The sequence below is a fragment of the Numenius arquata genome, chromosome 5 (assembly GCF_964106895.1).
Source record: "Numenius arquata chromosome 5, bNumArq3.hap1.1, whole genome shotgun sequence".
Lineage (NCBI taxonomy): Eukaryota > Metazoa > Chordata > Aves > Charadriiformes > Scolopacidae > Numenius > Numenius arquata.
The window spans coordinates 28,144,240-28,156,004 of record NC_133580.1 but is presented as its reverse complement, the minus strand read 5'-3'; the positions used below and the strand labels follow the sequence as shown (position 1 = coordinate 28,156,004).

The window sequence follows — 11,765 nt, the reverse complement described above, 5'->3', positions numbered from 1 at the left end:
CATCACCCCCAGCACCCCCCCGCCCTGCACCCCCCGGCGTAATTTGCGATGCTTTAATTCGCGCCACAGAGACCAACGCTTCCTTCTTATCTTTTTTTTTTTTTCTCCCCCTCCTTTCTGCCTCTTTTTTCCCCCCCTCCTTCCTTTGGCTTATTCCTCACTGGAGCCATCCAGGGGAAATGCAAAAGTGCAGAAGTGAGGGCAAAACGCCTGGAAACCCGCGGAATTTTAAGGCAATGTTTCCTATTACGGGGAAGGAGGGGGAAGCCAGCAACTAATAAATCCTTGCTCCAGTTTGTTAAAGCTACAAGTTTCTCCCGCGCGAAAAGCCTCCAGAGCCGAAAACCACTTTCTAAACCAACTTGTTCGACTGCCCTTTGGCGGAAAAAAAAAAAAAAATAAAAGGGGTGAGGGGGGGGGGGGAAGAAAAAAAAAAAAAATATCGCATTTAACAACGTGCTAGATGAGATCTAAGGGACCCTCTCTGCAGACAGTGGGGAAAACATGCCCTTTCCCAATCCACATCTGGGTGTCTGACCCGCCGGGCAGCCGTACCACGGTGTGTATTGGAGCCGCCCTGGGGTGTTTACAGGACACCCCCCCCCCCCCCCCGGGCCGAGGCGGGCAGGGGCCGCCCGGGCACCACGGGGACGGGCCGCGACTGGCGGCACCGCGCCGCCCGAAACCAAACATCCCCGCGAAACGCCACCGCTCCGTCCTCCGGCGGGACACCAGCCCCGGCCGGGCCCCCCCCCCCCGCCCCACCGCGGGTCCGCCCCGGCCCCTCACACCGCCGCCCCGGCGCGGAGAACCGGCCCCGCTCGCTCCCGGTCCCGGGTCTCGCTCTCTCGCTTTCCTCCGGTGACGGCGGGGAGAGGATTGATGCGGGGCTTTCGAAAATCTGGGGTTTCGGCCCGTTTGAAGGCGCTTTGTGTGTGTGTGTGTATTATTCCCCCCCCCCCAAGCGCGGCGTTTGTAGGCGAGCAGGATCCGGCCTCGGTATCTCTGCAGCGCCGTGATGGTCCCATAAATCTCAGAAGCGGGGTGGGGAGGGGGGGGAAGGGCGGAGAGAGACGCTCGTCGAATTGTGAAACCAAAAAAAAAAAAACAAAAAGCAAAAGAAAATGCACGGAAGGGCACGTCGGGAGTGCTCGGAGTGAAGTAAAAACCCTTGTGTATTTTACATCTTTTTCTCATTAGAGGCCGCGCAGGTTGCAGCCTGTTCCAAGTTCGCTTTTCTTGGCTAATGTTCCCATTAGCGTTTCCATCAAAAGGAGCGGGACGCCCCGCACGGTGAAGGCGAAACGCGCAGCAAAACCGTATTCCGAAGGGAGAGAGAGAGAGAGAGAGAGAGAGAGAGGAGAGAGAGCTATCCCAATCTATCTCGCTTTGACAGAAATTCTCCTGCTCTGCCCTGCTTTTGTTGCGAAGGCTCTGAAGTCCGCATCCAAACCGAAATCGAAAGCAGCCGCAAACGTTTCAGCCCTTCCTCCCCCCCCCCCCCCCCCCCCCCCCCCCCCCCCCCCTCCTTCCCCGACCCCCGCTGCTCGGAGCCGGGGTGTCGCGTTGGGACTTACCCTAACCCTGGCCTCGGTGAGGTTGGTCCAGACGGCGATCTCCTCCCGGGTGGACATGTCCGGGTAACGATTCCTCTGGAAGGTGGCCTCCAGCTCCTGCAGCTGCTGGCTGGTGAAGTGAGTCCGCTGCCGCCGCTGCCTCTTCTTTTTGGAGGGGTCTTCGGGCCCCGCATCCTCGTTCTTGCTCTGCTGGCTCTTATCTTTCTCTGTAAGGGGGGGAAACGACAACAACAACAAAAACAACAAGGCGGAAAACGAGGGCGCCTCAGCCTCCGAAGCTTCCTCAGCCTCCTCAGCCTCCTCTCCAGCGGCCGGGGAAGGGCTTGTCCCCAGCGCCGCCGGATCCCGAAGGCGGCTCGGCGGGGTAATGATTAACCCGCCCGGCCTCCCGCCGCCGCGGCCCCTCCGCACCCCGCGGGCATCCACGGGTGGGCTCCTCACGGGTGGGAGCGGAAGGGAGCCGACTCACCCGCCTGCCTGTATGCAATTTTTTTTTCGCCTATGGAGATACGCATTTTTGTCGCCTATCTGTAGCCGTATTGTTCTCCCGTCTATACCCACGTACTCCGTATTATTTGACTATCTGTCCCCGTATCACTCTTGTGCCTGTATCGTGCTGTTCCTCTCCCCGTATCCGAATTATTCCCCCATCTGTATCCACGCCGTTCGCCTATCCGTACCCGCGTTATTCCTCCGTCTATACCCGTATTTCTCCATACCCACGGTATGCTCCATACCCATATTATTCGTCGCTCCGTATCCATATTATTCGCCCATCTGTACCCGCGTAACTCTCCCACCTCCGTTAACGTTATTCGCCCCCCCGCTGTACGTGCCACTCGCCCATCCTCACGCGTGTCATTAGCCTTCTATACGCCGGCACACAAGACACCGCACGCGAGAAAAATAACAACCCACCCCACGACGCGGGACTCGGCTCGGGTGCGGGGCGCTCCCGGGCAGAGGGGCGGCGGCGGCGGATCGCGGGCCGCGGGGCTGCCGGGGCCGGGGCCAGGGCGGCGGAGCGCCCGGCCATCGCGGGGGGGGGGGGGGTGGAGGGGGTGGTGTCCCCTTGCCGCTCTCCCCCTCTTACCTGCGGCCTCGGGGCTGGAGGTGTCGGAGATGGTGTGCACCTCCAGCCGGTGCTTGGCGGACTCCAGGGAGGACCGCGCCTGCCCCGGCGCCAGCGCCGTCGCCATGGCCAGCGCGGGCTGGTGGTGGTGGCAAGATGATGAAGAGGAGGAGGAGGAGGAAGAAGAGGAAGGTGAGGAGGAGCACAGCTTATTCCCGGCTCCCAGGCGCTCCAGGCTTAACGGGTCCTTCATGCAGTTCATCGGCAAAAGGACGCCAAAGTCTACGTGCGCGCCTGGGGGGTCGACAGGAGAAGGTGTGCGTGTGTCTGTAGGTGTCGGTACGTGTAGGAGGGTCGGCGCGGCGCCTCCCCCCCCACCACCTCCCCCCGCCGCCCCCGTCGGGCGCGGAGCAGCCCCGCGGCTCCGGGGGGTCAGGGCTGCTGGGCGGGGAGCCGCGGCGGGGCGGGCGACGCTCGGCTAGCGCCCGGGCGGCACGGCAAGCCCAGATGCCCCCGCCGCCCTGGGGGGCGCGGCGGCGGCGACGGCGGCGACAGGCGAGCGGGCGAGTCCGGTCCTGCAAGAGCCGTCACGGCGACACGGCTCCTCCCCGGCCGGCGGCCCCCGGCCCGCCGCGGGGTTCCGCGGGGCGGGGGCGGCGAGGCGCGGTGGCGCTCCGCGGGGCGCTCCGCTCCGCTGCCCGCGCATGGACCCGCGCCGCGCCGCGGCCGGCCCCGCACCGCTTCAGCTCAGCCGCTTCCCTCTTGGCCTGACATCTTAAACCGGCGGCGGCCTTCCCCGCGCCGGCACGTCACCGGCCCCGCCCCGCCCCGCCCCTACCCCGCCCCTCCGCGGCCCGCCCCCGCCCCGTGGCCCGCCCCGCGCCCCCCGCATCCCCCCCCCCCTCCTCCCTCCCCTACAAACCCCGCGTTTTCCGCCCGGTTTGCCCGGCGGGTGGTACCCGCGCCTGGAGAGCCCGGCCTCCCCCGGCCGGCCCACGGGGCGCCCCGTCGCGGGGGGGGTGGGTTGGGGGGGCGGGGGTCCGGGCACGCCCGCTCCACGCCCCTCCGCGCCTGGCCGCGCTGCCTTCCGCACCCGCGGACCTGCGGGGGTTAGGAACGGAAAGCTCGGCACTGAGAGGGGCGCTGCAGCCCCGATTCCCCCGGTTGTGGAGGGGGTGGGAAGCGAAGGGAAGGGGGTTGCGGCCGGTCGGGCGGGCGGCGGATCTCTGACCGGCGACAGCAGCGGGGGCAGGAACAGCCACAACGACAACGAAAAGGCGAAGGGCAACAGCAAGCACCCCTCCGCGGCACGGCTACGGGAAGCTTCACGTGCCACTCCAAGGAGTAGGGAAGAGCGCGTACATCCCGGCCCCCGAGCACTTGTAATCCCGGCCCTCGCCTCCCTCTGCTCGTACCGAAGGAGGAGAAAACGGGGGAAAAACCCCTCTCGCTGGCACTGCCATTCCCGTCCCCTCCTTGCGGCGAGCCGCCAAGGAGGTCCCATCCCGGTTTTACACTCTATTCGCCCAGTTATTCGCAGGGACCGTTCCCCCCCACCCCATCCCCGCACCCATCTCGGCGGGGAGTCGGCAGGGACCCCGTCCCCCGCTTCCCGGCGCGGCTCCCGGGGGCAGCCCCCGAACCCGCGCCCTCCAAAGTCGTTTGCAGAGCTCGGCCGAGCCCCGCACCGCGCCGGGAGCCGGCACACAAATTTCTCCTTACGCGGCCTTCTCCCCGAGGTTTGGGGGGGGGGGGGGTCAGGACTTGACCCCTTGCCCCGGGACAGCAGCGGCGGAGGGACGGGCTGCGCCGTCCCGCGGTCCCGCTTCTAGCACGGGGGCGAGGGTACTGCGGACCCGGGTCTGGCAGGAGGAGGAAGGAGCGGGGGCTGTTTCCAGCGGGTCTAACGCGGAGGGAGGTTGCCTGGGCCCCCCTCCCCCGTGTCGGTCAGGACCTCCAGGGGTAGAGGAGATTGTCCCCCAGCCCTGTCCCCGGGGAGCCGCGGCCCTGCTAGGGATGGGGATCCCCATGGGCGTGAAAAATACAGGTTGCGCCTCTATCTTCAACTCCTCTGCACGGTCACCGGCATCGAAAAGTTACCGAAAGCTTCCCCTTGAAGTGGCCCTCCACACCCACATCCCAGAGCCCAAACTTTTCTGTATCCCATTGCTTCTTCCCCCCCCCCCGGCAAGGGTCCTTCTTAGTCGCTGATGCTCGTTCGAGGTACGTTATCATTCCTCGCAATCTTACTTATCGCTAAATCATACATATTACTTTCGCAGCCTGTTAGTAAAGAAGGTTAAATTAATTTACATTCTGCTCATTATCTGGTGTTTAAATGACGTGTTTTTATCCCTGAGATTTGGCAAAGAATCTCTTTCCTCAGACCCCACAGCGTTTCGACGGAGACAATGCTCTTACATTTGTAGTGGATTTTAATCTGATAAGACTCTAATTTGCTTAAGTCTTTTAAATAGGGGGTTTAAAATGATTCTAGCCGTTTTCTTATTGAATTTCCTCTAATTCCCCCAAGATCATAAAGTATATGTGTAAAGTAAATATTTCCTCCCTTTGCACCGGCAGCAGATGACCTATAACTAAGTCAATATGAATCCAGCTCCATTCTGCACAATTTGTTTACCAATCATATCCCCGTTTCTTCTTAACCTCTCGCTACCTTCGCGGTCCTGCACCCAGAAATCCCCCCCACCTCCTCCCAGCTTTTTCCCCCCGACGACATCTCGCAAAGGCCGCGGGCGCGGAGCTGCCCCGGCCCCGCTGCGAGGGGCACTGCCCCTCTCCAGCCTCCACGTCGAGGTTGGTCGTACCCAGCTTGTTTGGTACCTGGGGAGGGGGAGCAGCAGGGAGAGGGGTTACGGTGGCTTTCCCCATTCGTTTTTTTCTTTTTCCACTAGGCAATGCAACCCTCTCGCAGGCGAGCCCTTTCTCCCCTTTCCTTTTTATTTTTTCTTTTTTTTTCTCTTCTTTTTTCTTTTTTTTTCTTTTTTCTTTTTTTTTTTCTTTTCTCTTTTATTTTTTTTCTTTTTTTTTTTTTAATTCATTTATTTTTAGTTAGTTTGGGGAAATACTGGTTTATTCTGCCGCGATTTCGAAACGAAATGTCCCTCTTTCTAAGAGCGCGTTTTACGCGCTTTATGCGCGGGCAGGGCGCAGGGCCGGTGCCCGCCCCCTGTCTCTGGCACAGGACACTCGGGGCGGGAGGGTCCCGGCCCGCTCCCCCCAGGGAAGGGGGAGACGAAGAGCAGGGCCGGCCACCGCGCCGCCCTCCCACGACTTCCCCAGCGCCAGCCCCGCATCCCGCGGCCACAGCGGCGACGCAGCCCTCTCCCTCCGGCCGTCCCCGCGTCCCCAAAAGCGGGGCACGGCACCGGGCCCCGGCAGCCCAAAGGGGGAGAGGGTGCCGGCATTTCCTTACACGCCTGTGATTAAAACTCCCCCGACCCCGAGCAGGAGGGGAGCTACCACGCACCATTAGTTGTCATGGTGACCATAAATCACCTAAAGCCAAAAATACCCACCTATAATCTGAGATGAAGCTTTTATTTCCCGAGTGAAATAATATTTTAAAAGCTGTCAGCCAACCGAAAAACAACCTAATTGCGCTCACCCAAGTAATATATTAGCGGTAAAGGTTTCAATTAAAATGTCAAAAGTCTTTTTAAATTTTTTTTCTTTTTTTTTTCTTTTCTTTTTTTTTTTTTTTTTATGCTGGAATCTCCCATCCCTTTCGGGTTCGGATCCCAGCCGCGAAGCCACCCCGGCCGGCCAACTCGCGTACCGACTGTCCGCGCCTGCTGCGCGGGGCTGCCACCCTCCCCAAAAAAAACCCCATTTGTGGGGAATTTCCCGCTTCCTCGTTAGCCCGCTGCTGCCGCCGCCGCGACGCGCCCCCAGGGGCTGCGGAAAATGAGGATTTGGGGTTGCTCTCCACCCCGCTCCATCTTCTGCATTTCCTTTTTAATTTTGGGGTTTTTTTTTGTTGTGGTTTTTTTTTTTTTGGTTGGTTTGGTTTTGCTTTTTTTTTGTTTAGTTGGTTGATTTGGGGCTTTTTATTTGTTTTGTTTTGTTTCGTTTTTTAATTTTATTTTTTCCCCTGGGTGTGTTTTTCCACCTCCCGCTCCCGCCGGCGGAGCTGACGGCCGGAGATTCCCGGTGTCGCCCCCCGTGCGAGAGGCGGGCAGGCCGGGAGCGGGGCCGGGAGCGGAGCCGGGAGCGGAGCGGCTCGGCTGGGGGTGCCGGTTTGGGGGGCGGCCAGACCTACTGCGGCTATTTATTTTCCCACTTTTCCTTTATCTCCTTACGGGATCGTTCGTTTCTAGGCGTAATACTCTCCTAAACGGATAAACTGGTTCTTATGTAGAGTCTCCAGCTAGTCCTGTTGTCTTTTACCTTTGGCATGTTGTCTTTCGCCTATCTCGGATTACCGGGTATTCTCCTCGATGAAGAGCCATTAATTACCCATTCAGTCAATATTAGGAAGACTACAGAGCTTTTTACATAGGATTAAGAAGACATCAGATTGTTCCGTTAGTATATTCCTACTCACGAATAAGCTTTCGTTATACATTTAGTTTTCCCTGGAGTGAGGCTAACAACTGCTGCATATATTATTCTCAGACGACGACGACTCGGGGACGGGGACGGGGGGGTGGAATTATATACCCCAAGCGCAATAAATATCTTTTAATTTGCGTCTGGCGGGGGCTGCGGGAAGGGACGCGCAGTTTCCGCGGCGCCGCGCAAGGGCAGCGCATCGGCGGAGACCGGGGAGACCCCGGCTCCACCGCTCGGGTCACAGCTCCGGGCACAAATTTGGCCACTTTCTGTGGCGGGGACGATGCCGCCGGCTCCGCCTCGCCCCCCCCCCCCATCCCCCCACCTCCCCTCCTCCGCACCCTCTCCCTCCCGCGGGGGCGGAGGCTTACGCGCCCACCTCGTCCCGGGGCTCAAAAAACAGGCAGCAGAGACCTTTGCTTTGCGCGCTGCCGTGTCTTCAGCTGATGTGGACGGAAAGCTGAACCAGCGCTGGCTGGGTTTTTTTCTTTGTTGTTCATGAAAAAGAGATGTTAAGCTGCAGAATATTCACACCAAAGAATAATATATATATATATATATATTTTTTTTTTTTTTTTTTTAAAGATTCGAAACAATCAATTTGCGATGCTGATGGAAGGCAGAACGTATTGTCAGCGTTTGATGTTGGAGGCTGCTGTTTCAGCAACGCCCAGATTATCGACTACGGGAAAGGGTTCCTTAAGTAGAATTCACATCGTTAACAAATTGTATAGGTTATATATACGTATATATATATATACACACACACACTTACACACAAATAGTTTAAGCATCTTCCTGCCCCGCATAAAAATGATGCGAATAAACCCATCGGCGGTCATTTACGCGTGCCGTGGGGCTGTCGAAGCGGCTGCTGAAGTTTCCCGAATTTTATGGGACTGGTCACCCAGCAGCGGTTTTCCCGTGTCTCTGGGTAAACGTTGACACCCGCCGGGCTGCAACAATATTTTCATACTTTTCCATTTTCCTATCCCCGGCGTGGCCACGGACCCATTTCTTCTGGAATAACCCCCTTCCCCGAGGGAACCCAGCGCCCCCCTGTCGTTTTGGGGCGTCTCCTGCTGAATTTCGTTTCCACCTTTCACAAGAGCATCGGTTTAACCAAACCTTCTTATTTTTTGCTGTTATTACCAATCCTGCCGGTTAGCGATCAATTCTCCTTGTGCCCTCCGACGGTGAGCGGAATTACCTGACCCTCCTCGTAATTTCCAAAACAGAACTCTGACGAGGGGGGGGGGGGATCCCAAATAACCCCCCCTCTCCGCTTCCCCGCCTCCCACCCAGCCCTCCCCAAGGACCAGATTTTTTTTTTTTTTGGGGGGGGGGGGTGTTTTGTTTTGTTTTTGCGAGGTAAAACCCATAAAGCACGAAATCCCGACGGTCGGGAACGACAAAAATCAACGAGCACGGCGCAGTTAAAACCAAATCAAAGCCAGAATTCAACAAAACCCGTCCGAATCACGAGAAAACACCCGTCATCGCTACGAGTCACCCGAGCAGCTCGGGGCATCTCAGGACTTGCCGTTATCCGTCACCCGGAGACACAAGGCTGGGGCTGCACCACAGGGATCATCCCTACATCTGCAGGGATCTCTCCGCATCCGCGCTCGTCCCGCGTTTCCCTTCCCCGTAAATCGGAAGGTTTTAACGGTCAGGCAACCCCGCGTCGCTTCTTCGGCTCCGACTTATGTTTTAATTAATGGCATTCAAGGTGTTTAGATTTCCCCCCCCCGGCAGCCCGACGGGTAAAAACCAGACCGCCCGATACGGGGTAACGAGGCAGGAAATTTTGCGTGTACTACAATAATCCCGGTTCATAATTGATGGTTGAGAAAATAACCGTTTGTTTCTCGGCAGAGGAAGTAAAAGTTACCATGTCAGGGAGCGTATGTGGATATTACTTTTAGAAATACTTAGTCGAATAAAGCTGGCGTGGAAGGGCTCATAAATTTATTATATCAGAAAGGTCCCCACTTTCCCATTAGATCGTGCTAAGGGCTTTGATTAAGACCACCTGTTTGTCGGGAGGAAAAGGCAGGGGAGGGTAAAAAGGCCTTTCTTATTTGCAAACCATATATAAAGCAATGTCACCCTTCCTTTCCACATTATTTAACACTTATTACTAGCCGAGGGAAAAAGTGCCAGACCTCGGTAAAGCCTATTTGTGCACAATTTAATATCATGTATGTTTCCGGGATTAAAAATTATCGGCTCATAATACCTCCGCGTTTGGAATTACCCCGGATTTTGCTCGCTAAACCTTCTTTTAGCCCAAGCGTTTCTTCTTCTAGGGGTTTTGGTGTGCAGCTAGCAAACCCCGCTTCAAGTCCCCGGGGGAGGGTGGGCTCGGGAAGGGGACGTGGCTCCTCCTGAAATCACCGGACGTTATTTGAGAAATAGCGAGCTGTTTGGCCAAACAGGGTTAATACAGTATTCTTACGAGGAAGTGTTTAACCACGAGACCAGGAATACGTGCATTATTAATTCACTCTAGTTTCCTGTATTATTAATTCAGGTTAATATATTTTATTTAAACAAAATTACGTTTATCCCGGATTAAACAGTCTCTCGAAATACAGAGCGCTTGTTTTCTTCTTTGTAATATGTTTGCATTGCTGTTTTTCTTTACCACCCCTCGGGCTCGCCCAGCGGGACCCCCTAAAACGTGCGGGGGAAGAGAAGGCAGGGGCTGGCTCTGCCTGCGGGCGGGGGCGCCGCGGGGGTGCCCGCCTCTGGGGGCAGGAGAGGGCTGGCGGCTTGTTTACGGGCGGGAGGGTGTGTCAAAAATAGAAAATAAAAATAAATACGAGAGCGACGCTGCGAGCGTCCGAAAGGCGCGCTGACAGCGATGCTTTTTTTTTTGGGGGGGGGGGGGCGACGTGCTGGCGGCAGGTGTTAGCGCGTGCCTGCCGCCGTGGGGGGGGGGGGGAGAGGGGAGCGGTGCCCCCCGTCCCCCCCCCCGTCCCCGTCCCCCCTCCCTTTCCCTTTTTTCCCCCGCGGCCGCGCATCTCCAGGCGCAAGTGGCGCCCGGGCGCGGAGCCGCGCCGCGCAGCCGTCGGACAGCAGGGGGCGCCCTGACGCCGCGCAGGTGGGGCCGGCGCGGAGCTGCCGCCCGCCGCTTCGGCCGCGCAGCGCGGAGCGGCCCCGCGGAGGGGGCCTCCGCTTACCGTGGGCGCTGGGGGGCGGCCGCCCGAAGAGCTTGGTGGCGGGCGGGCTCCTTGCGGCCCCCCCGGCGCCTCGCCGGAGCTCCCCCTTTTTGATGTCCGCCTCCTCGGAGAAAAGACACCCGGCGGCGGCGGGCTGCACCCCTGCGGACGGGGACACGGCGGGGTGGGGAGGGGGGGAGGCGGGAGAGGCGATCAGAGCCCGCTGCTGCGCACCCATTCCCCCCTCCGCGGAGGCGGCACCGCTGCTTCCCGGGGGCTGCTTCCCTGCCTGGCTCCGCACCCGCGCACCGCACCGCACCGCACGGCAGCGCGGCCGCTGTGCCTCCGGCCCGGCGGGAGATGGTTTCTCTTACCTAGCTGAACACAGGCGGAGACAAGTTTGCGGCAGTTGGACTCCATCACCCGTTATCTGCAAAAGATGAAAGCACGGGAGTTTTAAAACAATTATTTTGGGAGTGAAAAATAAATGCAAAAAAAAAAAAAAAAGAAACAAACAAACAAAAAAGAAACGCAGCCGCCCCGCAACCCCGTCGCAGCGATGCTGCCGGGACCCCTACCTTTCCCCAGCCGTGTCCGTACGTTGTCCCCTCTCCCCGCCTCAACCTGGGGTCCCACCCGAGTCCCTCCCCGCGACAGACGCAAACCCCCGTGGCGGTTTCCCGCCTCTCTCAACCCCTCGTTATCCGGGGAAGCGGGGGGGGGGGGGGGTGTCCCCGAACCTCGCGGCCGCGGTTTGCCCCCGGGACACCCCGACGCCGGTCCCGGGGTGCCGTGGGTTTCGGCAGCCGGGGCCCCTGCGCGGCGGGAGATGCGCGGCCGCGGCCGGGCCCGCCGTGGCCCCGCTCCCCGGCTACGCCTCCGCGCTCCCCGGCCGCCGGCGGTGCCTCCGTCGGCCTGAGAGGGTGGGCCGTAAAATCACAGGATTAGTGCCTGATTAAGATGTCTGTTCGTGAGATATTACAAAATTCATTATCACAGCTCTCTACTAACTCGATATGAAGTAACACAGATGGGATTTTATTAGTCCAGGCTTCAAATGTTTACTTATGATAATTTGGGGGGAAAATTTGCATGTCACCATCATTTCGGTAATCTTTTCTTCTTCTTCTTCTTCTTCTTCGCCTCTTTTTTAATGCCTGGACCATTAGCTGGTGCTTAGAAATGCGGCAGCCGAGGCACGTTTGGGATGAGCAGCCCCAGCCGTAGCTCCCGGTCCCGCCGCCGGGACGGGGGAGAAGGCGAGGGGGCGGGGGAGAAAGGGAATTGCCAAAAGGAAAAGGAATTAAAAAAAAATTAAAAAAAATTAAAGGAAATAGAGAGGGGAAAGAGGGAGCTGCGGTTATCGGGAGTCGA

The 11,765-nt window shown here is 58.5% G+C and overlaps 1 protein-coding gene across 1 annotated transcript; it reads right to left on the bottom strand.

The window, feature by feature from the left end:
• Positions 1-785: 785 nt before the first annotated feature.
• On the bottom strand, positions 786-10,811 carry PITX2 (paired like homeodomain 2). The gene is made up of 4 exons (XM_074147544.1): positions 10,766-10,811; positions 2,671-2,943; positions 1,578-1,783; positions 786-890 (listed from the first exon to the last, which is right to left on the bottom strand). The coding sequence occupies exons 1-4, from the start codon at positions 10,809-10,811 to the stop codon at positions 786-788; spliced, it is 630 nt and encodes a 209-aa protein (XP_074003645.1).
• Positions 10,812-11,765: the final 954 nt, after the last annotated feature.

Coding starts and splice junctions, on each gene's coding strand:
- PITX2 (XM_074147544.1), bottom strand. CDS start 10,811: ATGGAGTCCAACTGCCGCAAACTTGTCTCCGCCTGTGTTCAGCTAG. Junction 2,944..10,765: donor CTCCGCCTGTGTTCAGCTAG/GTAAGAGAAACC, acceptor TCGACCCCCCAG/GCGCGCACGTAGACTTTGGC. Junction 1,784..2,670: donor CTCCAGCCCCGAGGCCGCAG/GTAAGAGGGGGA, acceptor CCCCCCTTACAG/AGAAAGATAAGAGCCAGCAG.